Here is a 27,592-nt window from a genome sequence, read left to right as displayed (position 1 = left end):
TTTATTTTTTTTGTTTTTTTTTTTTTATTGTATTTCACAAGTAAATAAATACGTGCACAATATGTAAAATAAAAGCGTGTATTCGCAACCTGACAACCTGCGATTGCGACTGCCTCTGGGACTGGGACTTGGACGGTGCCTTGGCATGATTTCGTTTTCATTTGTTGTTACTGCTAGTTTATTTTGACAGCTGTCATCACCCGGCATGAGATGTGGGGAGAAATCCATACATATCTCTATATAAATACTCAGATATATACATTAATCAACGCTCACACACAGATGCACAGTTACAAGCTTCCACAGACTGACAGTTGCAACATTTCAATTTTGAAAAACAAATGATATATGATATTGGCTAGAAAATGCTGAAGGCTTTAATTGTTGGAAATGTAAAGTCATTTAAAAGCAAAAGATTAAAAGGAAAAATATTGAAAAATATTTATGAAAAATTTGTAGTTAAACGCTATCGATTTACTATGAAACAATTTCAGTTAAGAGCTACCGATTCATAAAGGAGAAATTTAAAGTGAACTAAATAAAATCATTTCAAGAATGAAAATTATAAAATTTAAAAGTCCTAAGAGAAATTGAAAGTGAACTAAATAAACACATTTTCAAGTATGTCAATTATAAAATTTAAATGTGCCAAGTTTCATAATGGGAAAACTTTTCTGAACTATTTGAAGAAGCATTTAAAAAACTTGTTTTGAAGAAAACTGTTATATGATATCTGCTGAGAGTAAGTGAACTTATGCTCTGAATATTTAAAGTTCCTTTAAGGAAACCTCAAAGTTAGTTAGAAACAATTGCTTAAGGAATACTACTTCCAATTGTTTTTTTTCGAACTTATCTATGCAAAACTCATCAATATCAACAATTATGGAAAAAACTTTCTGTACTTTCCCCTCACGGAGTTCAATGTGGTTAATTAATAAAATTCAGCGTCCTCGACTTCACTTTCACGGCCATTTACTATGGGATTACAATCGATCCCATCGCTTGGGCCTCGAGAGTCATAATCTCGCAGTCTGGTGCCAGATTGTTAAATTGACGTCAGACAATAAATCGTCATAACGGTATAGATATGTGGCAATGGGAGGCCATAAACCGGCAACACTCATTGCCAAACCATGAACTGTTCAATTCGGTGCTTATCTTATCACCATTCTATGAATTAGTTTTTTTTTTGGGGACTTCACATACCTCCTTATAACGCTTGGAAAGGCTGCGGCAGATGCGTTTGTAGAAAGGCGCCATTGTGTATGCTTTGAATTATTATTTTATACTGATCACTTGAAGTTCTCGTTGAACGTTTAGTTCAAACTCTTTAGACACTTTAGTTGAATGTTACTGATCGTCATGGAATTGTACAGTTTACATTACATGTCGAGCGCGGCACAATAAACACAGATGCGAATACTTTTTAATTAGATGCGGAATCTTTTTTTCTCATTCACTGCATGTACTTTTTTTTATGTCTCACAATAATGTGCTGTTTATATTGTTTATTGTTGTTTGATTCAGTGATTTTCCAGTTAAGCACTGTTTCTTGTATTTTGCGCAGTGTTTTGTTTTCGTATTTGAATTTTTGTTTTGTGGCGTGTTGCTCTACGGCGGATCGTAAACATGCGAATGAATCGATCCGCCAGCGGCGCGAGGCTTTTTATGAGCTGCCCCACAAGGCACAACAAAGCGATGGAGAGAACAGAGAGATACAGAGAGAGAAAGTGTCGGCGAAAAGACGCGCGCGCAGCTAGAAACGGAAATGCCACACACAAAGCGAGAGATACAGAGCGAGAGAGAGAGAGGGAGAGTGGCAGAGAAAGAGCGAATAGCAGACAGAAAGGGGCAAAGTCATGCTGCACTTACTTGTTGGACCACGATGGTGGCACGTGGTTGCTTGCAGACGGCGGCTGCTTCCAAGGGATTCGCCGTCACATTGATGGAGCTGTTGCCACCGCCACCCGTTGCCTCCTCCAGCTCCAACTGTTGCTGCTGCTGCTGCGCCTTGGACTTGGCTTTGCTCTTGAAGGATCGCTTGCGAGTGGCATCTGTGGGACTCAGCGAGGCGGATGCAAGGGACTCACTACCTGGACTATGCATGTGCAGCAGATGCAGATTGAGGGTGGAGTTGGAGCCATGCTTGGGCGGAATCTGCTCGAATTTGCTGGCGATATCTTCGAATTTGTTGAGCTCGGCGTAGGAGTGATCACTGGGCGAGGAGGAAGACTTGGCTTGCGGATAAAACGCGTCCGATTGCGGCACATACTGTTGATTCTCCCGTATGGTTGTGTGTATCACCGAATCGGGACGAATGCGCTTCGAATTCTTGCGCGAAGGCGGACGCTCCCTATCCCTATCGCGATCTCGATCCCGATCGTGATGTTGCTGCTGTTCCTGCTGCGACAGGCGAGAGTACTGCTGAAAGATGTCAGTGCTCAGCTTGCGCTCGTAGACCGAGCAATGCTCCGCCTCGTCGGAGTCGCTGCTGGTGCTCGCGGTGACCGAGCTGGGTGCAAAGCATTCCCGCTGTATACGCTCGTAGTCGAGCGCCTCGCGATCAAAGGGAAACATGGTGCCGCCGGCAGCTGCATCGCGGAGACAACGCTCGCTGCTGCCACTCGACGAGCTGGAGGAATACTTTCGCTGCTGTGCGCAGGACGAGGCAGAGGGAGAGAGCTGCTGTTGCTGCTGCTGTTGGGATTGACGTTGCTTCTGACAACTGCCAAAGAAGTTACCGTCTTTCATCGTAGGCGGCGCCGAGTTGATCTTCGCTATAGCGCCAGTGGACACAGAGGGAGTGGTTCGTTTGCGTTCTCGCTTGGGACTGGTGCGACTGCTGGACGAGGGCGAGACGCTGGGCGAGATGCGATTGCGTGTGCCATTCATGGCATCGCGTTCCCTTGAGCGCAACTTCTTGCTGCGATTGCCAGGCAGACTCCTCTCGAGTGGCTCCAGTTCCGCTTTGGAATCCGCCTCGCCAGCAGCTGTGTCGCCATTGTAATGGGCGCTGCTCGCCCGACGGCCGGGCGCCTGCTGTGCGTCCTCCTTGAAGGTGAAGTGACTGCGCGCCTTCTCGCTGCTACGTGCGGATTTCGGCGACTGCGGCGGATCGAAGGTGAAGTGCTCACGTCCTCGTGTCGGCGGTGGCGCCGTGCTGGGCTGCCGTGACGACAGCAGCGGCGTTGTGGATGACGGTTCTCCCGTCAATATGGACAAACACGACTCCTGGCTCTGCGTATGCAAATGAGCGAGAGTTGAGATTAGGGAATGGAAAGAAGGGAGCGATGTGTGTGCGTGGAACTCACCTCGGTGCTATCCTGCAGATTCATGTCGTGGCGTGGGGGATAACGCGAGCAGCTCGTTAATTCCATCTCAGTGGCCATGCCCATGCCACCGCCACCGCCACTTGTCTCGTGCTCCGAATCGATTTGGATGGCCGTCAGCAGAGGCTCCTCCAGCGAACTGAAGAGCGGCTCGCTGGGCCCCGAGTTGTCGCCTATTAACAAAGCACACCATAAGCGAAATGTAAACCAGTTTGATTTCGTTGATTAATTGGAATTGGTTTTCGCTTTGGAATAGCAAATCAATCAATCAATTAATTAGTCTCTGCCTACCCAGATCGAGCGAATCGCAGGTCTCCGAGGTGTCCGTGTGCGTCACATTCGTGATGAGCGTGCAGGCCGAGTCCGTGGACGTGTTGATGTTCGTGTCCGGAATGGATGCCGACGAGGCTCCCATCACCACCAGCTGAGCATGAAGAAGAGAAATGAGTGTTGAGTAGAGAAACAGTGGGAAACATTAGGATTCACTTGGAGATAGCATTTTTAAATCAGTTACAACAATAACAACAGGTGGATAATTTCATAAAGTCGAACGGAATAAAAAATCTAAATAAAAGCGATTCATACGTTGACAATAATTGAGCAGAATAATTGCTTGTTGAACAATTTATGGTTTTCAAAATATTTACAAAAAGAAAAACCATCAGTGTCAAAAGACAATTTTAGTGTGGCTCATTTAATTTTAGAATATTGTGCAAGAATGTCTCTTACAAATGCATTTATTTTTAACCGCAACTAATTCAGATTTTGTTAAATTTAGTTTTAAGCATAAGACACATTTAATCATCATATTTATGTATATTTAATTACTATATGTAAATGTGAATTTGTATTTTTCGCGAGGTAGATTATCACATCATAAAAATAATATAAATCAAATCTAGAGAAACTCAAAGTTGTTGGAAAATTTAACTATAAAAGTTGCCTTGCATTATTTGGAAATTCCTATTATTTTTTATTTCTTTATTTTTTATGCATTTCTTCATAATTTTTTGAATATATTAAACATATAAAAAAGAGATGTAATTTTATTTGTATTTACATTTTTTTTATATTTTTAATTGTCACGCTAGACATTTTCGGGGAATTGCTCATACTCAAATTTTTAAAATTCTTTTAGTTTGTCATTTGTGGAAATAGCAATAATGCTTGTGCAATAAAAAAAATACATGTATCGAGAATAATAAAAAGAATATTAAATTTAAAATACAATAGCTAATTTCCTTGTAAAATTTGTTTTAATTTGGCGTCGCATATACAAATATCATACTAATTAAAATATAACAATAGCAAATTGCCTTTTAAAATTCATTTTAAATTTGTGATGAATTCCTATCAAAATTATTTAGAATTAAGAAACATAACTAATGTAGAGAAATGTTTCCAAGTAACAGTATTAAAACATTTAAGTGGAAAGTTTTCGTTATTTGGAATTCCCTAAGTGTGGCATAATAACTCACCTTGGGCACTCCGCCCACGCCCATGGAATGCATGGCTGTGGCACCGCTCACCGAGTTGTGATAGGCACTGGACACGGGATTCATGGGCAGGCTGTTGAGCGGGGCGGCGGTGGTGGATGAGTTGATCTTGTTCTTAATGCTGCGCCCGCTCTTGAAGTACAGACGACGCAGCGCCGTTGCCGTCGAGGAGCCGGAGGTGCTGAAGCCATCGTTGTCGCTGGAGCCACTCGAGTTGCTGCCACCGGAGAGAATGCCCATGCCGTTGAGCTGGGCAGCGGCACGTGCTGCCGTCGTGGGCGTGGTTGGCTTCGAAGTGCTGGACGTTGTTGTTGTTGTGGCTGTGGGCGTGGTTGACTTGGAAGTGCTAGCTGTAGCTGTGGGCGTAGACGTGGGACGAACAGGAGTTGGCGCAGTTGAAACGTTTCTATTGTGAGTGCGTGGCGAGGCTGGCTTTGCTGTGGTTGTCTTCTCGTCTCTTGTCTGCTGGCCCAGGGCGAGTGCCATCATCGCTGCGGAGCGAGTGCTCATGTAGCAGGTGGGCAGCTGCTTGGCGGCGGAGGAGGTGTTGCTCTTGTTGTTGCTGGTAGCCGTTGCATTGCCGTGTGCTGCATGTGAAACGGAAATTGTCATAGCTAATGTGGGAAGAGTGAACAGAGAATGGGCATGATACAGATACAGAGAGTGGAGAATGACAGTCAAGAGCACACATTAAGCTGCTATTAACTGGAATAAATAGTGGGGAATTGTGGCTATCAGTTGGCTGATCAACGAGTTCACCTCAACTGGAATTGGGTTGGGCAAATCGCACGTTCTAAATCAGCAAATAAAATCGATAAATTCTAGCGTGACACACGCAGCTCATTCATCCGCACACCAAGCGAATAGAAGAGGAGAGCAGGAGATGGGGAGATGGGGAGAGACACAGCCCACATATACGCATTAAATGACTCAAGCACTATGGGGAATTTGTGGCTAGGATTGCTATCGGGGCGACGCTTTCCACTCGCACTCACACTCTCGCTCACTCTCTGCTTTGGGTACTTCACCCGATTCGCGCACGGAAGCGCCGTCCACGCTGAATTTGGCACGTAAACAGAATTGAGATTTCGAGGAAAACAAAAGAGGAAAATGAAAACAAACCAAAGCAAGCACGCACACACACACACTACACACACACACTTTCTACTGAGCTGCAGATAATAAAAATAATAATAATAATATTCTCGCATCATCGGAATTCCGCAAATACTCGTAGTTTGCTTCTTAAGATGCGCGTCTAACGTGTGTCTGGCATCCTCTGGAAGAATACTCGACATATTCTCTGCCCGTCTATGTCGATGTTGTTGTTGTTTACCTGTTGCTTTCAGCTCAATGAAATTTCTTAATAAGAGCTCCAAATAAGTTTTATTTGCTCGACCCGAAATAGCTGATGGAAACAATAACAAGAAAACAACAACATTAACTCGCCAGAGGCCAACAGAGTCCCCCCTTTCCCTCCTTTCACATACACACTCCCCAACTATGTTGCAAAAATGTTGAAAATCTTTGACCCAAAAATATTCGCAACATGATGAATATATTTTCATATAACGCGCATACGCCCCGTGGCGCCAAAGCATTACGAGCCAACTTTGTAACATGTTCCCAGCTTTATTTACACAAATGTCACAGAAACTATGTCAACGGTTCGTTTCCCAAACATGTGCTCGCCGTCAGCCCAGGGATGGCAACGAATGGCGAGGGATGCATGACGATGTTGTACGCAACAAAGTTGTATTTATTATTTGCACACTCTTTACCTTGACCACGACTCCGCGAAGTTGGAGAAACGCCCGTCGTCGTCGTCGTTGTTGCTGCTGTTGTGGGCGGAACTGTTATAGGTGCTGTGGGCGTGGCATTGGGAGTGGGACTGCTATCGCGAAAGATGGGCGAACCAGGTACATAGCGTTCGGGCTGCAAACAAAAAGGAGAGAGAACGAAAAACAACATTAATTACAGTTCAAATAAAGTTGCGATTTATGTGTAAATAGTATAGAAAACTTATCAATCGTTCGAGTGATAAGATATCACTGCACTGCGAGGCACTTCAATCAATACATTAGACCGACTCAGATGTCAATAGCAAGCATCACTTGGAAGACAAAAGGTTGAGGCTTCGAGAAGATGCAGCAACTGTCAAAAGCTTTAAACACATTTCAATTTTACATCGCTTTGGCCGTCGTCTTAGCGTCTGCAGCTAACACAATTGGTGCGTACAAAACATACACATACATATATATTATTTACGAATATATTCACAAATATGAGTAGTACTCATATTTGGCTGTCATAAGCAAATATAATATCTTAACATATACTCGCACTCAGCGTACTTATTTCAATTGAAGCGTATTCAATTTCCACTTAACTAAATTAGCTGTTTCATTGCGAAACTTGTCATCTCAGTGACAGACAGAGAGGAGAAGGAAAATTCAGGTAGCATTTGAAACGCTTCTTCTCTTGTATTGTATTGTTTTTGTTTTCATCTCGGCACGCTCTCTTCATAATTTTTCATTTCATTTTTGTTTTGCCTAATTCTACATGAGACCTCCACGCGATTCCAAGAACTTTGCTCTGCTTACGTATTTTGAGATGTACTATAATACGTTATATTCGTGTATCTCTCATGAGTCTATTAACCATAACCGATCTCATGTTCAGCTGCTTATGCCACTCTCCAAATGACCGCATTTAATTTATTGATTGCTACACAAAAGATGATACAAATCATTTCTCAAAAAGATTTCGCTGCATAACGCAATATTTTTAGATCTTGTTGTGACCGTGAGGCCAAATCAATCAGTTGTTTAGATGAATAAGATGGATGTAAACTATAAACTAAAACGAAGGGGTCAACTAAGTGCATGAACTTTTGATTGGCACAATAGAGAAGTAGATTAATTGCATTTTATTTGAAGGGTAAATGTGACAAAGATTTCCTGAAGATGAGTTTACAATACTTGATTTTAATATACATAATAACTTTTGATTGACATAATAGAAAAGTAGATTTGATTAGTTTTATTGAAAAGAAACAAGGATTTCTTAATATTTGATTCAATTCCATTATTTGATTTCAATTTTATGAATAATAGAAAAACAGATTTGTTTAAAGTTTATTTAAAGGGTAAATATGAAATTCGGAGTTATTAAAAATAATAGGTTTGGTTCAATATTGTTTAAAGATTGAATACAAAATGGACTTTTATAATTTGTTATTTTAATGCTTTCTGCTTTAACATATTCTAATGCACAAAATCTTTACAATTTTGGCATACTTGTTGAACTTTGTGCCACTGTGCGTAGCGTTAATTTCAGTAATATATTTTCGCTGCTATAATTTCGCACGAATGAATGAGTGAGTGCTTCTTCACTGACTGATTCTCGAATACGCCGAAATGAAGCGTGCCCGTTGCCAATGGGTTCGACTACTCGATCAGCTTTTTATGCAGAAATTGCAGTGTAAATTGTTTAAAAATAAACAGACACACACATTTAGTGGATTACTCGTAATTTCTATCCACTGATTTTACGATGAAATTGTGGATCTGTAAAAGGCCTATTAAAAATCACAGCACAGCACAGCACAGTTCATTATTTTGATTGGCGATGATGCTGTCTCAGTTCTTCTTGCCAGCTGTTGGACAATCGAATGTTTCGCAGGGTCGTTTGGGGTCTGAGAACTGAGGCGAAAGATGATGTGCTGTGTAAAAATACACTATCAAAGGGGTATAGCAAGAAACTGAGGGAATACATCAATGTGTATTTAAAGTAGCTAAAGCTCATTCACTCGATATGTCTTTAAAGGAAGGTGAATGTAATGAAACGTTTGTGAATGTTTGTACTCCCACCATCCATCTCCCACTTCTCTCTACTAACTTCTTCTCTAATTCACAAATTGATCAGATAGAGCATCGCATCTTTGCCTATCATCCTCTCGTTTAACGTGGCCCCAAGTCTCGTGTCATGAAACTGCTTACAGCAATCTTTAGCCATTGGCCTGTTGCTATTCTTGTTGCCGTCTATTGACGTCATTGTTATTACACAAATAAAAAAAGCAAGGCATATATTGAAAATACAGAAAATAGATAGATACATGTCGAGGACGCTGTCGTGCCACTTGGCAAATAGACAGAAAGTCTGTTGCCAAAATTCTCACTTTAATGCAATTAATTTGAATAAAATACAACAAAAGTAAACGAAAGTGTGTGTTTTATATAGATTTTCATGTTGTCGCACTGTTGCGCTTGTCTATAAATAAATTCTAAGAAAAGCACATCATGATCATCATCATTATTATCAAACATTATGATCGAGTGAAAACGAAAGGCAACGTCATGACCTCGTTCAATTATTGTGATATATTCTTATTTTTGTATTTTCGGTTTACAATATATTTGCTTGTAGAATAAGTATAAGTAAAATAAGTATTGTAGTTTTTTCACTTTCTCTGCATATATTTTTTGTATTTTTCTGGACTTGCAGCTCTCGAGTGCTACGTCTGCAGCTACACGTTGAGCCAGAGTGATGCCACCTGCCTCACGAATGCCACAGCCGGACGAGCCATCAACTGCAGCATGAAGTACTGTTTGACGGTGCGTCAAGAAATGATTGTGAGTAGTGCCACATTCGAGTATTTGAGTATTCCCAGCCATGCAACATCAAATGTTGCAGCCACTCACACACAAACACACACACACATACACGAAGAGCAATCCAGTCATAATCTTGGCACATATTCCCAGCTGAACTCTTCACGTACTCGCACTAAGCCGCAGCTGGTTGAATACGCCACGACACAACAAAGTCGCACCTTGCACACGACTTTTTCCCTTTTCCTTTTTCCTTTTTTCGTTTCCATCAATGAATGAATGGCCAGCAACTTTGTTGCGAACAAACTTTGACGTCTCTTTATTTTTTGTGCCAGCCAGCCAGCAAATTAGCGAGTTGCACGTAGCCAACGAGGCTATTAAACTAAACTCTTAAGCGCACAATGTAATTGAATATATTATGTGTAAAACATCTCCGACACCATAAAGTGTACATATTAATGATCACCGTCAACAGCCGAAACCATATAGACATGTTCGTTTGCCATTGTTGGGTCTTATTTGTTATGGTGGACAATATGGTATATTTTGAACTTTATAGTATATTTTTAACTTTGTAGTATATCTTGCATTTTATAGTATATATTGAAATTTATGGTATACTTTGAACGCAATAATATATCAATATACCAAATGTAGTCTTCGGTATAAATAAGTATTTTTTCGGTATATTAATTTGGTATATTTTAAGAATAATACCGCTTTCTTTTGCCTTCTTTGAAAATGAGTAGCGGATATCTCACTGTCGAGCACTTTTATCTCAGTATCTCTCTGACTTGCTTCAATTCTAGTTGTGGCAAACAGCAGACCAAAATACCCTAATTTGCTAGGCTTAGGGTAACCAAGAGTTGTGCTCTCGCTTTGCAGCATTGTCTCACATTTTTGAATTGCAAACTTATGCCATGGAAAATGTGGAGTAGCTGCTCTTAGTTGGCACAAAGGGCACAAAGCTGCAATTTGCAATAAAAACTTGGCATGCAAATGGCAAAGTCAAGCGTTCAAAACGAGCAAGAGGGTCCAATAAGTTCAACTCTAGCATGGAACTGTCTGTAGTCTTCAGTCTGTAGTCTGGGACTGTAATCAGTCGATTGTTTTTATGCAGCAATGTAAATAAGCCGTGAGGAAGACGAAACCACGTCTGTTGACATTGAAGCTTTTGCCTGATTTAATTTCGCAGCAGACTCTTCGCGGCCCAAATGAATGTGGAGTGTATAAAAAATCCATTACCATAATTTAATGGAAAGCCAGAAAGGCGTATAAAACCACAAAAGCCGCTTGCTCACACAGGGTGCTGAGTGTACACTCAGTTGGCTTCACCTAGCCACATCCTCTTGTCCCTTGCCCCCTTTCTACTCTTAACGCTTTGGCTTCGGCTAGGCCAAAGAGAGAGAGTCAACGTCAACATCGACGTTAACTTTATCGTTGTCTGCTTCTGTCGTCACACTCCTCCAAATACGCTTTTCCATTCATTTTTTTTTTTTGTGCTGTTGTTGGGTAAACATTTGCCAGCGCTTCATTAGTCATGAAGCCTTGAACTCTTTGTTATTGAATTTGCCGGATCAAAAGAAGCTTTAAGCCAGCATGGAAATGAAAATGGAAACAAAAAGTGATGTATCTCAGACTCTCCTAGGCACAAAGACGCTGCTGTTCCTGTAGCTGTTGCTGCTGCATTGATGCTCGACATAATGCAATTAAAACTTTATCTGCTCTTTAGCTGCTGTTAACGATGAGCAAAAAAAAAACAGACAGACACATAAAGGAGAAAATAAAGGAAGAAAAATCAACTAAACTCAGGCCCCAAGCTGAATGCATAATAGCCCGAGCAACAAGTACACAATTAAATGTACTCGTAGTCATATAAAACTCAATTAAATTTGATCATAAACAAGCTAAACGAGCGATGCATACTATACTTTTTAGTACATAGGAAATGTTCAGATTATTCTGTTGACTTTAAACATGTGCTGTGCTCATCTGGCAAACATCGAGTAGGAGCAAGCGTAGGCAATCGATAGAAAATTGTGAAATATTTCAATAATGTTAATATTAACAGAAAGAAAAAGTTACCCCATTTTTTTTTTTGCTGATATATCTTTTGCATGTTTTCCTCGCCGCGCCCCCTCTGGAACGCATTTCCTGTTTCCCGGTTCGTTTTGCCTGCAGCACAATGCGAACAAAGTCAATTCCTTTCTACGTGACTGTCAGGATAAGCCGCTAGTGAGTATCAGATCAACTCTCTATACATATTGGCCGTATATCAAAGATGCCTTACGCACTTTACAGATGCTCAACGGAGTCCAAACGGGTCCCTCCTATCGCACCTACTATCGCTCCTGCCAGCAGAATCTCTGCAATGGCCACAACGGGCGAGTCTACAATACCAGTGGGAATATTGCAGCTGGAGGAGGAGGTGGAGGAGGAGTCAGTGGAGCTGTTGCAAGTGGCAATCACAATGCCATTATAGCTGGCAAAAGCGGAAGCCCAAAGGCAAGGACGAGTTTGCGAGTTTGCTGGCTTCTTCTCATGTCGTTGTTGGTAACTGTAATTAGCGTTGAATGCATGCGATGAGATATGGCTAAAAGCACAAGACAAGACTTCCCCCCACTCGTAATATATGCCAGCCTTAAAATAAAATGCCGCCAGCATCCAATTAAAACGCTTTTAGCCAAAACCCGTAGAACGAAAAGAGGGGAACATAAAGAAGAGGGTTACCATCAGGTGCCTAGCTGAAAGTTGACCCCGATTGCGAGGTTTTATTTTTACTTTTCGCCATTGTAACACATTTGTTGGCTAAGGAGTTCATCGAGGTCAGCCTTCAGCTTAGGACTTCCGTTACACGCCCCCACGTTATTGGGGCAGAGGCGGAGGCGAATGAGGCCTTCAATTGCCAGCTAATTAAAACAAATTAAATACGCGTTAAAAGCAAACATAAATTCCAGTGAATGACACATTTCGCTCTCATCTCGTCTCTTTTCTCGTCTGTCTAATGATTTGATGACATTTTTATGTGTGTAAATTTCTGGCATGCCAAAAGCAAACAACAACAATAAAGTCATTTGAAAGTGCTCTCTTTCGTTCTCTCTTGAAATGACAAAGAACAAATACTAAGCATGGCCGCCAACTTCAGGTATATGTCCTTTTAATTGCCCTAATCTCCCCAACCCTATCGCAACTCTCTTTTGATTAAGATAAAGGCAAACTCGAGACTCTGTTAGTTTATTTATTCAAGTTGTTGGCTGGCAAACACAGAGACAGAGAGAGAAAAATAATGGAGCATGAACTACGACTTCAGGCCAAGGACTCGAGACTACTTAGGCTAAGCAAATACCTTGTTTGTCGCCCCCTTCTTCCCCCATCACTTTGCCAGAGGCTAAGTACTTAAGTACGGCAATTGTAGTTAGTCATGCCTCATTATGGGCCGCACTAATCGTCCGAGTGTCTGTTAAAAGAGCTTGACGTCTATTTTCTTTTTGTACTCTCGACAGCTAATATCGATTAGGACTTTGGGGTGCCTCACTTGCTGGGTCATTTAAACTGGGGTGGGGTGATTCACTACTAATTTGAATATCTGTAAAATGAATCAATGCTTTTTGCTATCGCCGTAACGCGTGACATTCATTTACATACAGACAACAGAGTGTGCGTGCGCTTGTGTTTGTGTGTGTGTGTGTGTGTGCAAGTCTGTTCTTGTTGGCTTCACGCATTAAACTAACAACAGCAACACACGTTTGACAGTTGCTGTTGTCGCTGACATTTTGATGTTGCCATTGTTGTAGTTGTTGTTCGCTTTGCTTTTGGCTCCGGCTCCCTTGACATGCTTTTTGGCACTTTGGAAAAACACGAAAAATGTTTGCATGGCAAACAATTCGCTGTCACCCATCATGCCCCATTCCCCTGCCTTTGCTGACATCTAGAAACAAGAACAAAGTGAAGCACAGCAAAAAAAAATCACTCATGACACGCCTCACTCCCGTTTTTCTTGCATTTTGCATGGGTCAAAACAACAAATGGCATTTTGGGGTATTGGAAAATCGCCTCAGCAACGAACGCTTCATGTGACATTTAGCGAATTTCCATCAAAGAAGCTGACATTCATCGAAACCGAATGACATGTCATGACAAGACGCAGTACGACGCAGTAATAGAAACTCCAACAAGTTGCTAAGCTTTTGTCAATTGCAATTATATTAAATGTAATATGTGATCTGATGATGAAATAATTCTCTGCTGATTGCCAATCAACATGTTGCAACTTGATGCTAAAGGTCAATCGATAGTTTTATAAGTACACGAATTATTCGGCTTAGTCTAGGGTATTTAAATTTCGACATTATCTATTTTCCTTATTTCTTATTTGCTCAGCAGAAAAGCTCCTTACAAACTTTGTTCGGCAACAAAAAGTTAAGCGCAAAGTTTAGGTTTTATTAATATTTTTTTTCGCTTCGTTTTGTGGGTGGCCTCATTACCTGATTATGGTACACCTCAATGCTTACAAACAAGTTCTTCGAGTATTATGAGCAGCCCACAAAGTAGGCAAACAATTAATTTTAAATGGCAAATTACATTAAGTAAGATATACATAGTATCGCAGGTATATAAAGGTACTTAAAAGTGTATCTGGCATGAAGAATCTCTTTAATTTCATTGCGGAAACAATTCGCATTTACGTTTAACAAATATTGTCTTCTTCCCAATTGAAGTCGGGCGCGAAAGATAATGCGAAGGCGTCACTGCGAATACATACATATGTATATGTATATGGCCGATGCCTGTGGAGATGTGCTGTTGAAATTTCTGACGCCTGGAATACTATATGTAAAACCACATTCACTTGACAGTAGCCACAGCAATCCACATGCCGCAATGACAATAAACAAATCGGTTGAAATTCAGGATGAAAGCGATTCTTATTAGTCGACTACAAAATACCCGTGCCTAAGGAAATAAGATTACTCTTGCAAGCCTACGAACTGACTTTAAATCTTTTTCATAAATAAAGAAGAACATTTAGTTGGAAACTTGCTGACCAACACTTCAACTAACATCTATGCCTGATCAAGCCTATTACCATGGTAATCACTTCCATATTATTAGAACAACAACCGATAGCATTGTAGGCACTGTGCAAGAACGCATTCTCAATGGACTGATGGCTGAGGATGGACACCTACCAGGTGGAACTAAGCTTCACTTGCGTCAGCAGCAGTGAAATCTACTTCTGCGGAGGCGTTTTCATTGATACTGAATGGTTGCTAGCCGCTGTTTAGTGAACAGCTGAAAAAGTAAGCCTAAGCTTAAGGAATATTTCAAGTTTGGTAATTAAATTGAAATCAATTGCTGCTGAGAGGACAATGCCCTCAAGGCTTCTTCTATGACGCCACGTCTTTCACATCCGCCCCCTGTATCAGTATATAAAACAATACAAGTCTCCGGATTATTCATGTTCCTCGGATACCATTGCCCTCATCGATACTCCAGAGCTGATGACTACTTTAATGAGAGGGATCTACCTGACAGAGACACTTACAGATCTTGGTCATCATCTGTGGCTACATACGAAATGTGGAAATGTGGTTGCTTCCCACAAGATGATTTCTGTGGTCACAGCCAACAAGCGAACTACTTGCAGAGAGGACTGTGGGGAATCGACAGCAAACTAATTGGCAACTTTCTCATGTCGTCAATTACCTGGATTTAATTGAGGCTACCATCGGTAATTAATCTTAGACTGAACTTTAAAATCATTCGTTAATAGAAACTGTGATATAGGAAATAGATGCAATTTACTGATTTTTAATGTTTTAAATGTATTTATTTTTACTTTTCTTGATTATTGATATTAAGCAAAACTTTAGAAATGATTCCGAAATATATTAAGTTCAAGAAATTTGTTTAGTGTTCATTTCGGCTTTTGGTCAGATTGCCATTTTTCTCCCTGTGTAGCTAAGTATACCTTATTGCACAAGTTCGGTGTAAGTATGTCAAGAAAAGTATACAAAAATATGGGACAGCAATTGTTCATCTGATGTACGAGTTATTTATTTTCGGTGCTGCCCAGCCCCCTTTTAATAAGGTGCCAGAAGGGAGCTGAGGAGGGGCAAAAGAAAGGCAAAACTCGGAGACTTTCGCTGGCTGCTTGTAAGGTGTGTGAGCCACATTATAAATTTACTTCGTTTGTCTTCTACCCCGATATAAATGACTGCGACTGACAGTTCTGTCTGCCGAGACATTAACCAACAGCAGGGGGTGGGGCAGCAAGTGGGAAGGAAGCCAAAGAGGAGGCGAAGGGATGCAGATGGCATTCAATGACTGCGTCGACATTATTTCCATTTAGTTGTCGCTGCGTGCACTAAACTTATCCATCGACGACCGCAAATTGCGGTCCTGCATGAACGGGAAGTGCAGAAGGAGGCAGGGGTGGGGGCTGAGGAGCCAGTCTGACAATAGTTGGCTCTATTTAATGCCCAATTGGCATTACAATGGCTGCCCCCGCAATGGCATTTGCTGGCTGCCTGGCTGGCGCAGTGCAGTGCATTGAACTTGCTCGTCCAGAGCGCAATTCGAATTCCTATGCGACTCAGTTGTCTCTGTCTCAGTCCCCATCTTCGTCTCCCGATTCCCGACTGTCTTGTGGCGGGAACAAAAAAGCGTCGCGTCGCAACCGGAAACTATGCAGCCATTTTGAGAGCTATGTTGTAGACTGGTTGTCCCCTCTTGTCCGAGGTGACTTTGCGCCCCATTTGGCAATATGAAGTCATAGTCATTATTGTACACACCCCAAGAGTCGTTGTTAATAAACACAAACGCCGATCACCTTGTCTTGGTTATGAGAGATGCATTCATGTCCCATGCCTCCTTCCACTTTCAGTCGGGTTAAAAATAAATGCAATTTATTGTTACCCATTTGCCGAAAAAAAAAAACAAAAACAATAAACAGAATTCGCCAAAAAAACAGAGGGAAAAAAACAACGCAGGGAAGTCAAGTCGCAAATTGCACAATCGCAGTGCATGTGTTATAAATTTTAAAGAAAATATAAAAAAAGATGAACCATAATAATATGAGAAAATTAAAAATCGAGCATGTCGGCGACAGCAACAACAAAAGATAAAGGCAAATTCAAAGAAGGCGGAACATTCGACTAAAAGTCGCGTGATTTATGCCTTTGCAACCAGTTCACAGACGGAAAGGTAAAGGCGACAAGAAAAGAGATGCGAACAGAGAAGAGATCTGAACTGAACAGAACAGAACAGATAGAATGCCGCCCCATTCCCCACCCCAGCCCCACCTCTGCCCGCCCCACTAGTGGAACTGGAACGCAGAAATGGTGGGCGTGGGCCGTATACCCAAGAGGCACGTCTGCAAATTTGCTCCAAAAAGTCAAGAAAGGTGAAATGAAACCAATAAATATCAGAGTACTTTAAATGCCATAAAATATTCAATTCTTTCCATATTACGTCTGACGAAATAATACAAAAAATATATATACTCGTACTCCAAACTGACTAAACATATTCGATTGGAATACCCTTGAAAGTACTGTTTTTGTAAATCGGATTTTAGTGAAGTCTGAAGGATATGTTTTAATTGATTGCTCTGTCCATTTATTTTTATACATTCACATCCATTCGTTTTCGACCTTTGTAAGATAATTAGACAGCTCACAAAACAGTCTATTTTAGATTTATGTATAGTGTAGGTGCCAACAATATTTCACTTAGCAGTTTCGCACAGTGTAATAATTATTGATGAATACTTTGGCCTATTTTAATAAGAAATAAAAATAAAAACGACACAACAACAACAGCAGCAAGAGCAACAAAATCAAAGTAGATTCGACAACGTCACTTCAGATGTTTGCCGCGTAAATTAAGCGTAAAATTTTGTTTGACAAACGGGCAATGCGCCAGCAGACATTAAATCTTACGAAAGATCTGCTCCTCCTCCAACTCTTAGCACACCTTTCGATACCGACGCCGCAGAGGCGTCGTCCAGCGGCTGGCGGGGGCAGCACGAGTGCCACCCAACGAATGAGGGCGCCACTGTGCACATTTGGCAAACGTTGCGAGTTGATGACGTCAAACCCAAATAAGAGTCTGCATATATACGGCAGACTTGGCGTCCACCTATTTTACCGTATTGTATTGTGTATACAGATTCACCATCGCACTTGGGCACACTTTTGGTCTATTTTAATAGACTCTGATTCGTAATCAGAATCTGAATTCAACACAGTCCCCGTTGGTCTGCGCGACATCCGTTGTGAGGGGCACACTTCCACTTCCACTACCATTTCCAGGAAATCCCAATGAATCACTTGACAAAACCGACAGGCCTAAAGTTGGGGGATTTGTTCGGCTCGTCCAATGGGACGGCTGTGTAAACAAGAGTCACTCAAATTTCATGGGCTTTACGCCGACTTATAATGCCTTGCGAACTGAATACATAGTGACAATTGTCTGAGTGGAAAATATGCCTGGAATCTCTGAAATTTCAGATGCCACTTTAATCGATAACCGAGGTGTGAATGTAATTATAAGTTGATCGAAACGAAAGGATGGCAACACAATACACTTTCATTCACCCGATGAATATAGACTTAAGTGCATTGCGGATGTGAAGCATGAGTTTAATGCATTGAATTGTCAACAAAGATGCCAATGAATGGACTTACCCTACATACATATATGCACTTACACACACACATTATTATTGTTTATTCAAGTATTTATATTTACCTACGAACCCTATATGAATGGGATATACTATATGTTTGCCCAGACTTGTAGTACATATGTATACATTTGCATTTATTCGCCTGCGATGATGTTGACAACCAATTAATTTCAGATTGCCCACAACAAAAGCAAGTGTCGGACTTGGGTGGCGTCTGTGTTAATTGTTTTTAATGCAAATTGCATAAAAATAAATAAAATGCGATACATTAAAAATGGCTTAAAGTAGCCCAAGTCATTTCAATTTCAATTATGCCACAACTTTGCCATCATAGTAAAGTGCGAACGCGAGTCTCTCTGACTCTCCCAATCTCTGACGTCAGCACACATACTACTATAACCACTATATATCGTGCCTGTGTGCTCTATGGATTCCAATATTATACCATGAGTCTGTCTGGTTAGCATCTCCATTCGCAGCCCACTGGGTGAAGCAATGCAGTGCACAGTTCATTGACATGACTATAAATTTTGTCGCCACGAAAATAGTTTTCTGTTTTTCACACTTTCCAACTGCGCTCTTTTCCAAGATGTTGCACAATTTTTGTGGTTTTCTTCTCATTTGTCTTATTATTCGAATAAGCAAAACTTCACTCCTGAATTGTATCTGATCGAATGGGAAATACTCTTGCAACTGTTCTTCAAAGTAACATTTTTATTATAGGATCTATTATCCGCCTACTAAGTTATTCTAATGTATAACTCCATCTAAGAAGTCATACACTACTTTCTCTAAACAATATAACAATACTTTATTCTAAATATGATTTGTATTTAATTCCAAAATGTTATAAATTCTGTTTACCCTTCTGAAGGTTAGTATGAAATTCCTTGATGAGAATTGCATTCCGAGTATGCAATTAAGCTTTTGTCTTACTATTTTTGCAATAATGGAATTTATGCTTTTGTCTTAGTACTTTTTGAATAATAGTATTTAGCTCTCCCTGTTGTTTTAAATGTCACATAAATCGTGGTTACCAAAGCTTTTTTGGTATCATTCTGTTGTTGTCATAGCATTTCCCTGAGACACTGCAGCATATTGAAATACTTTGTTTGTGGGAAGCATTGTGCACAATTTCAATCTCTATATATATTGTGACTAGTTAATTAAAATGTGCCCTCACTTGTGACAACAACAATGTGCCGCCGTAATTAAAACAAAAACAAATACGAAAGCGAACGTGAACGTGAAGTGTTCTCGACTCTGAGCTACTAACTACACAATTTCGCCAGGAAAACCACATAAAATAAATACATATTGAATAATAAACACTACATTATATCAAACCCCATTCAAAATATTCATAACTGTGTCCACTTAAATTTTAATTGGTAATTTGGTATTTTCCTTTGAATGAGGCAAATTTAAACTCGAACTAAAACATTATATAATTATATTTATTTTTATATTTATCTTTAATAAATACAAGAAGATATTCATTCTGATCAAAAATGCATATCGTTTTGAAATGTACCTAAACGTACGTTTGACACTGGCTTATTCCACTCTTTTGTCCCCATGAGTACCCGGTATAACAATCCTCCAATCCCATCCCCAAGGATTGTCAACAAATTTGTACTATGTATCATATTTACTCAAAAAATATATGCACATGCATATAGCATGTATTTTGTCTATGGGTGTATGAAAGAAGGTTATCCAATTTGTTTCGGAAAAATGAAAAATGTTGCCTTTTTATTCAAGTGAATTTCCGTATTTCACTGGCACTCACTGTGTGTATCACAAATAGATATGCCGTCTGAATGCCCCCATATGTCTGTGCATTGCATTGCAGAATAATAATCACAATTTCATGCCACTGCATGTTGTATTTATTTTAAGACACTTTAAACTGAGTCAATGCAAAGCGTGGGCGGCAACAACTTAAATTGCAACAGCATTTTAATGAGCAGCACAACTAAAAATATAAAAACATATATTTTACATATCGAATGCGTACGTTGTATGTTGTCGTAAATAGGCGCAAATTATATGTGCTCTTTGGTGAGATATTATATTTGTGTCTATTTTCTATGCTGCTGACATGCGAAAAGATATGGAAATGAGCAAATCTTTGCAAAAATAAATGAATTGTGAATGGTCAGAATTTTGCTATTTATTTTTGTGTGTGCGTGCGTGGGCCGATGGCCAAACGTTGCAAGGAGTCAATGCGCTCATTAGGCAGGCTAAAGCACAATAAATCAACGGCAAGTAGAAAGTTGTCATAGCCAAAAGCGAATACTCAATTTGATGGTAATTGCAATTGGCAAACAATTGTAGTGACAATTGTCAGCCGAAGTTCAGGGGTGTCTAACCTCACACATAGTTAAATAAACAACTTGAAGGAGACTACGCGAATCGTCTGTGGCTAATTGACGTCTCTGTCTTGCTTAATTTTCATTGAACACTTTCACTTGTCGCGGAAGTGGCCTAACTATAAAATACAAAACAACACTCAACACAACGCAACGCCCTCTTGCGCCCAGAGGCGAAAAATGTCGAGCAACCCTGAGTATTGCCAATTGAGACAATTTGTCAAATTTGGCAAACGAAACTTGCTGATGATAATTTTGCCACGGGCAAGGACACATTATGACCAAGTCCATTAAACTCAAAAGCGTCGGCAACTGCGGTGCTAGTGGTCGTCACATTAATGCCAAAGCTCAAATAGCACTTTCTGATAACTAAAAGATAATAATGTACTGCATTAAAGTACACAAAGCTGGTTTTGTGCAGCAAATGGAAATTTGCAAAAGCTTTATTGCTGAGCTGCTTTTATTGCCAGCGAATTTATGGCGCGGCGCACAAGCAATACACAATTTCCTATGCAATGTCAATTTTTTTCTTTCTTTTTTTTTACATTTTAAGCCCTCTTCAATTCAATTAGGTTGGCAACTCTTCGCTGAATCACTTTACATTTCCCCCCATGACGCTTGGCAACGCAGCTTGTTTATTCTGACAGTACTCAATGCTACAATATGCATATTTTTAGTCGTTAGAAGAACGGTTTAAAAAAAAACTATTAGAAAAGTTAGACCGAATAAAATGGTTATGCTAAGCGTTTTTAATTTTGTTTAGGAATTTAAAGCATTCTGACCCAAAATGTGGCGTCAAATTACAAACGAAAACTTTTGTAATTTGTGAAAATTTGTCATCAATGATTGCGCATTTTCCAACACTCTTTTTGGTAATGAGACTTGACAAACTGAGTAGGCTAGGTGTTATGCCAAAAGCGATGACTTGTTAAAAGGACCTCAGTTGTGACAAGTTATTCTTTCACAAATTTTCGCAGTGAGCAGAGCTCTTGAAAGTAGAAAATAAAAAAAAGTAAAAATTTAATTCCTCTCTTTGAGTCGTTGTGTCGAGCAATCTTTGGTTTTTCGCATTCCCATCTCCGCGCAAGTTGTTCCCATAGCAATAGAGTCTTAACTGTAACTGCTAGCCACAAGAAAGACACAAAGAATCGCAAATATGGTTCCAGTTACAAAACCGAACACCAAGGAGGTGCAGTGCCAGCTCACTGCATGTGATGAATCAAAGCTGCAACCTGAGGTCTTGTTGACCCCGAAAAGCGGACGTGTTGGAATCTTCAATGCCGAGGACTTTTTGTCCCGTGCCCAGATGAATGACAAGATCAACAACATCTTGCGTTCGCCCACCAAGGCTCCCAATGGGGTTCGCCAGCGCTCTGTCTACACCAACAACAACCCATCGCCGGTAAGCGAGAATGAGTCAACGAAAGTTTTGTGTATAGCATTTCAATTCAATTTACAGCAGACTTCGATGCGCTTGTCTGGAACGGCTTCTTCGCTATCATCGCGCATGAGCAGCATGTCGCTGAACAGCGGCAGCGCAAGTGCAAGTGTGGGCACCAACACTGCCGTGTTGGCCAAGGAGTGTTCCAGCCAAACCAACGCTAGTTGTGGCGCTGGGTCGTATCGAGGTATTGGTATGCCCATGCATCAATCTCAACCAATGCTATCAGCCATTGCTCCCGACCTGGAGCCCATTGTCCATGGTGCCAAATCAATGACTGCTCGCTTTGCACCCTTTGGGTATGAAAATGCCAGCCCATATTGTCCGGTAAGTGTTCTATAGACCGTTCTCTTCTCTTAATTAATCCTGACTGTTACGTTCAGCCTCCGCAGCCACAAATTCACCATACACAACAGTTCCCATCGCCGATGCCTCCACCACCACATGCCTTGGGGCGCGTCACCTCGCGCACCTTTGACTTTGAAAATGCTCCACCACCACCACCACCCTGTCCTGGCTCTGGACCAATCGCCATGTCGAACGGCACCATTCAACTGCGCCTACGCGAGGGTGTCCGGTATAAAAAAGCACACAAAAATACCGCATAATTCGTTTTTAATTACTCAACAACTCTCCCTCAGCATTGATATGACCTTAGATAAGGCCGTCCGGGTTTTAAATCAGCGCAGCATGGTTGCTGTGTCTTTGTCCCGCAACGGCACCAATTCAGCTTTAATCCATCCCAATGGCCGGATTCTCCAGAGCGGCTCGAAAGTGGAAATTGTCACATACGACGGCATGAAGACCAACAATTTTGTGTAAGTAGAAATATAATACTTATTTATTGAACAATTTAAATGCAATTTCTTTGAAGCCGATATGCCAAGATGTGGTACAAGGGTGTGAGCTTCACTAGCGAGTCGTGCGCTTTAATCTATCTGGTAGACACCGCTGGAACACGCACTACAACCGACACTTTCACTGACCTAACCAAAGACTACACTCTGGCAGTGTTTTATGAGTGAGTGTCTGGCTTTCCATTTGCATTTCTAATTACTGTTGTCATTCTTATTCAGCGACTCACGTCACGGTCCCTCCTTTGTGCCGGATGCACAGGAGGTGATTGCCAAATCTTCCTACAGTTGCGCCGATGACGGCACCGAAATGTACGACATCAATGGTTTTCGCATCATTCAGGCTGCCGATGGCCTGGTAAAGGTTACTCGTCAGCATAACAAAGGACTCATTCGCACCAGCCCCGGTAATGGATCCGTTACTCTGACTACTCTTGGCATTCATTGCACTGCTTCATTGGGAAAGACTTCGCATCTGTTTTTGCGGTAAAACTCATCAACGCAATAATGCCCATACCTATACCTATTTGGCTTTTATCTTGACTTTTTCATTGCAGTCGCAATGAGAAGCGCATGCACTTCGATGGATCCAATTTCATAGTGCGCAATGCCGGACACTCGGCTGGATTTAATGAGAACAACCTTTTGATTGTCTACTAACTTGAAAAATCTCCTAACACAACAGCACACTTCGTGGACACACACATAAACACACAGATCCACTGCAGTTATTAGGGACCGTTACGCTGACCCAGCTATTGAGAGGGATAACATAGAAAAAATTGGATAAACCATAGAAAAAAAAACATGAAACTAAAAATAAGGCTCGCAAAAAAGCGCGTGGAACGTATAAGACATCCTGACAACGAAAAACACAACACGTCTTGACAAATTGCAAATTGGAGGAAACGTGTTGAAAAACTTTACTATCGAATGTCAACCGAATGGTTGGGTGAATGATCATGGATGTGTTTCGTTTCTCGACGTAAGCGCAACGCAACTAAAAAGGAATTCGTTTTTAGTTAAATTTTCATACTCGAACTTTTTGATATCCGTGAAAAAAATGGTATATAACTTTGGGACCCGTGTCCACTGCCCTGTCTACTACTTGAAAACGCTGGCTAAATTTGGCAAATGTAAAAGCGCTAGCGTTTTAATTTTTAAGGCTCATTTCAATAATTAAAAATCACGGAATCTTTTAATGCTAAAAAAAACATACATACCGAAAAGCCTTAAAAATCTTTTCAACATGCAATCAAAATTGAAAACACAAGCGATTTTCAACGCACAGCATGATACAATGTGTGTGTGTGTGTGCAACAATTAGTAGGCAGTGGTCTTAAGAAATGGCTGTCTCTGTGATAAAGAGAAAGCGCCAGTAATAATTATCGTTAACTGTTAATGTTAAGATTAGTTTGTAGTTTAAGCAATCCAATCTGTTCATCCACACGAAGAAAGTGAATATTGTTACATGCTGAATAGAAAATTCAAAGTGTATACAAAGTGAATTGCAAAGTTATAGAACACACGCAAAAGTGAGAATACCTTAAGCATTTAAGACAGAATACATACTATTATTTGAAAGCTGTCATGTTGTGAATTACATGCACATAAACACACATATAAATATAAATATCACCAACACGATGATAAGTAAAAACCTCTTACACAGCAAAACACACCGTGCAATACAAAATAAACTTGGGCTTTTGTTCCAGTTATGCCCAAGCCTCTTGTTGTAATAGCCTTACGACAATCTCCAACACCCTAAATTCACGAGCATGTATACAAAATTAATGTATGTATCTAAATCAATAAAAAAAAGTACTTATAATTATTAAAAATCTGTGTGAATTGTTATTTCTAGGCTTTTCGGGCTAGATTTAGATCGCAATCTTGAGTCAATTGGGATTACGTTGCTACAAAGGTTTCTGAACATAAGCTTACATTTGGCGAAATAGAGGAGAAATGTCTATAAAAAATTTGACTTTTTCTGAAAAAGACTTCAAAATTACCTTAAACCTAATTGTCAACATATTTAAAATTGATGTTAATGTTATTCACATTTAATAGAGTACAAAACGTTATTAAATAACTTTAATAGAGTAAATTCTTACAAACATATTTAGTAAGTGGCAACTCTTGAAAGGATATCGATATCGATCAAATACTCTAATCGATAACTATGAGTTTTCCAACACTGTCATGTCAAGTTTAACCAAGTAGGCAAAGTGACATGGCAAAAAGAGAACACAGACAACAAAAGGATAGCAGTTGTGGCAAGTCATTCTTTCAAAAAAATTTACGCAGTGAGCAGGTCTCTTAAAGTTGAAAAAAGTTCAAATTAAATTCCAAGACCAGGTAACGAATAATATGGTCCCAGTTACTAAGCCCAACACCAAGGAGGTGCAATGCCAACTCGCGCCGTGTGATGAATCAAATCTGCGTGCGGATATAATTTTAACACCAAGGAGCGGACGCGTTGGTATCTTCAATGCCAAGGACTTTTTATCCCGTGCCCAGATGAATGACAAGATCAACAACATCTTGCGTTCGCCTACCAAGGCTCCCAATGGGGTTCGCCAACGCTCTGTGTACACCAACAACCCATCGCCGGTAAGTGGAGAAAAAAGACAACAAAAGTTTTGTGTATAGCATTTCAATTCAATTTACAGCAGACTTCGATGCGCTTGTCTGGAACGGCTTCTTCGCTATCATCGCGCATGAGCAGCATGTCGCTGAACAGCGGCAGCGCAAGTGCAAGTGTGGGCACCAACACTGCCGTGTTGGCCAAGGAGTGTTCCAGCCAAACCAACACTAACGTTGGTGGCCGTGGCTCGTACCGTCGACTAGGCTTATCCATGCACCAATCTCAGCCAATGCTGACAGCAATTGCTCCAGATCTCGAGCCCATTGTACATGGAGCCAAGGCACTGACTGCTCGCTTCACTTCTTCAAGTGGCTATGAAAATGACCGTGCATATTGTGTGGTAAATACCTTGTTAAAGCCTGTATTAAACTAGTGAAACTATGCATGATTTTAGCCCCCGCAGCCGCAAGTACACCACACAAAGCAGTTTCCATCGCCGATGCCCCCACCACCTCATGCTTTAGGACGCATTTGTGCCCGCCCATTTGAATTTGCAAACAGCGCCCCACCACAACCGCCACCGGCCTGCCCTGGGTCAGGTCCAATAGCTATGTGCAACGGCACCATTCAGCTGCGTCTTCGCGAGGGAATTCGGTAATAAGCTCCATTACAATTGCAAATTAGATTTCTAACTATCTATTTTGTCGCTCAGCATTGATATGACCCTAGATAAGGCTGTGCGCGTCTTGAATCAACGTAGCATGGTCGCAGTTTCTTTGTCGCGTAATGGCACCAATTCGGCTTTAATCCATCCCAATGGTCGCATTCTTCAGAGCGGTTCGAAGGTTGAAATTGTCACATTCGATGGCATGAAGACTAACAATTTTGTGTATGTTCAAACATAATACTTATTTATAGGTATATTCAAATGTACTTCCTTTGCAGGCGATATGCCAAGATGTGGTACAAGGGTGTGAGCTTCACCAGCGAATCTTGTGCTTTGGTTTATTTGGTCGACACCGCTGGAACACGCACAACAACAGATACTTTCACTGACCTGACCAAGGATTACACTTTGGCAGTGTTTTATGAGTAATTAGAGATTTTCCCCACAACTTTCCTTCTTAATAATCTTTGTTATTAATAGCGACTCACGTCACGGTCCCTCTTTTATGGCGGATGCACAAGAAGTTGTGTGCAAGTCGACATATACTTGCGCCGATGACGGCACCGAAATGTACGACATCAATGGTTTTCGCATCATCCAGGCTGCCGATGGCCTGGTGAAAGTTTCTCGTCAGCACAACAAAGGATTCATTCGCACCAGCCCCGGTAATGGATCCGTTACTCTGACTACTCTTGGAATACATTGCACTGCCTCGTTGGGAAAGACTTCGCATCTGTTTTTGCGGTAAAACTCATCAACGTAATAATACCTAAACCTATTTGTCCTTTATCTTGACTTTTTCATTGCAGTCGCAATGAGAAGCGCATGCACTTCGATGGATCCAATTTCATAGTGCGCAATGCCGGACACTCGGCTGGATTTAATGAGAACAACCTTTTGATTGTTTACTAACTTGGCCATCCTAAACACAACAGCACACTCATACAACATAAACACACAGATTGCAGTTATCTGAAACCATTCGTGAATGGCATATGGTTATGAAACTAAGAGAAACCTGCAAAATGCGTAGACAACGGACAAAATATGCTGATAACATTAATAACAATGCCTTCAGAATTATGGATATTTTGTAGCTCGGCGCAAGCGTTACACAACTTAAACATCTTTTATTTGTAGTCATGTTTTCATACTACAATATAAATTTTAATATCAGCATTCTAAGCAAAACAGAAGTTGCACATGTTCTATTCGGGGAACATGTGCAACAATTAGATACAGTGACATCTCTAATATAAAATGAAGTTAATAGACTTATAAAAAATAGCTTTAAACACAAAAACAGTGAAACATTGAATATCTAAGTGAGCACATATGAAAGTGAGAAGTTAAAGTAAGATACTCATAACCTACAGAATACACAAACACATCAGATAAAAAAGCATATTCGTGTACCAAGAAATCAATAAAAATAATTTTTTAAAAATTATGACTAAAAAAGAGATGAGTTTGTCGTTGCCGTCCGCTTTGATTGAACTGGTGATGAGGATGGATTATATTTTTTTATGTTGCAA

General features: G+C 40.7%; 3 protein-coding genes across 17 annotated transcripts in view; 2 read left to right on the top strand and 1 right to left on the bottom strand.

The window, feature by feature from the left end:
* LOC117566376 (mucin-5AC) overlaps positions 1-27,592 on the bottom strand; it is a 46,801-nt gene that overhangs the window by 13,696 nt on the left and 5,513 nt on the right. For 2 of the 7 annotated variants that reach the window (XM_034245872.2, XM_034245875.2), the window contains exons 2-6: positions 6,607-6,760; positions 4,808-5,439; positions 3,621-3,753; positions 3,312-3,502; positions 1,873-3,237 (exon numbers count right to left, since the gene is read on the bottom strand). In XM_034245872.2, the coding sequence (XP_034101763.1) occupies positions 1,873-3,237; positions 3,312-3,502; positions 3,621-3,753; positions 4,808-5,439; positions 6,607-6,760 (2,475 nt within the window). Of the gene's footprint in view, positions 1-22; positions 369-1,206; positions 1,639-1,872; positions 3,238-3,311; positions 3,503-3,620; positions 3,754-4,807; positions 5,440-6,606; positions 6,761-17,589; positions 17,940-27,592 lie in introns of those variants that run through there. The other 5 variants (XM_052005141.1, XM_052005142.1, XM_034245873.2 and 2 more) reach the window with 5 other exon arrangements.
* On the top strand, positions 691-12,109 carry LOC117571164 (uncharacterized). Of its 3 annotated transcripts, none has more exons than XM_052005149.1 (4): positions 691-742; positions 9,332-9,459; positions 11,620-11,673; positions 11,740-12,109. In XM_052005149.1, exons 1-4 carry the CDS (start codon positions 727-729, stop codon positions 12,022-12,024), a joined length of 483 nt encoding a protein of 160 aa, XP_051861109.1. In that variant the 5' UTR covers positions 691-726; the 3' UTR covers positions 12,025-12,109. The 3 variants fall into 3 exon arrangements, with proteins under 3 accessions (XP_051861109.1, XP_051861108.1, XP_034109068.2); XM_052005148.1 differs by lacking the exon at positions 691-742 and adding an exon at positions 6,935-7,055 and having other exon boundaries at positions 9,332-9,441; XM_034253177.2 differs by lacking the exon at positions 691-742 and adding an exon at positions 6,935-7,055.
* On the top strand, positions 21,449-27,499 carry LOC117571181 (uncharacterized). Of its 7 annotated transcripts, none has more exons than XM_052005143.1 (7): positions 21,449-21,907; positions 25,479-25,790; positions 25,845-26,044; positions 26,103-26,279; positions 26,336-26,482; positions 26,538-26,801; positions 26,867-27,495. In XM_052005143.1, exons 1-7 carry the CDS (start codon positions 21,662-21,664, stop codon positions 26,967-26,969), a joined length of 1,449 nt encoding a protein of 482 aa, XP_051861103.1. In that variant the 5' UTR covers positions 21,449-21,661; the 3' UTR covers positions 26,970-27,495. The 7 variants fall into 7 exon arrangements, with proteins under 7 accessions (XP_051861103.1, XP_051861105.1, XP_051861106.1 ...); XM_052005145.1 differs by lacking the exons at positions 25,479-25,790; positions 25,845-26,044; positions 26,103-26,279; positions 26,336-26,482; positions 26,538-26,801 and adding exons at positions 21,965-22,273; positions 22,330-22,523; positions 22,588-22,764; positions 22,821-22,967; positions 23,023-23,286 and having other exon boundaries at positions 21,456-21,907; positions 26,867-27,471; XM_052005146.1 differs by lacking the exons at positions 25,479-25,790; positions 25,845-26,044; positions 26,103-26,279; ... (1 more) ...; positions 26,538-26,801; positions 26,867-27,495 and adding exons at positions 21,968-22,273; positions 22,330-22,523; positions 22,588-22,764; ... (1 more) ...; positions 23,023-23,286; positions 23,358-24,644 and having other exon boundaries at positions 21,456-21,907.

The sequence above is a fragment of the Drosophila albomicans genome, chromosome 3 (assembly GCF_009650485.2).
Source record: "Drosophila albomicans strain 15112-1751.03 chromosome 3, ASM965048v2, whole genome shotgun sequence".
NCBI lineage: Eukaryota > Metazoa > Arthropoda > Insecta > Diptera > Drosophilidae > Drosophila > Drosophila albomicans.
The sequence above is the reverse complement of the archived record's forward strand: the minus strand, read 5'-3'. Positions and strand labels throughout refer to the sequence as shown.

What these genes read in the sequence shown, in the direction of transcription:
- LOC117571164 (XM_034253177.2), top strand. Translation starts at nt 6,971, where the DNA reads ATGCAGCAACTGTCAAAAGCTTTAAACACATTTCAATTTTACATCGCT. An exon ending in GTCTGCAGCTAACACAATTG is followed by an intron (nt 7,056 to 9,331) that starts GTGCGTACAAAA and finishes CTGGACTTGCAG; the next exon opens with CTCTCGAGTGCTACGTCTGC. An exon ending in CGGTGCGTCAAGAAATGATT is followed by an intron (nt 9,460 to 11,619) that starts GTGAGTAGTGCC and finishes TTTTGCCTGCAG; the next exon opens with CACAATGCGAACAAAGTCAA.
- LOC117571181 (XM_052005147.1), top strand. Translation starts at nt 21,662, where the DNA reads ATGGTTCCAGTTACAAAACCGAACACCAAGGAGGTGCAGTGCCAGCTC. An exon ending in CCAACAACAACCCATCGCCG is followed by an intron (nt 21,908 to 25,475) that starts GTAAGCGAGAAT and finishes TTCAATTTACAG; the next exon opens with CAGACTTCGATGCGCTTGTC. An exon ending in CGTCTTCGCGAGGGAATTCG is followed by an intron (nt 26,045 to 26,102) that starts GTAATAAGCTCC and finishes TTTGTCGCTCAG; the next exon opens with CATTGATATGACCCTAGATA.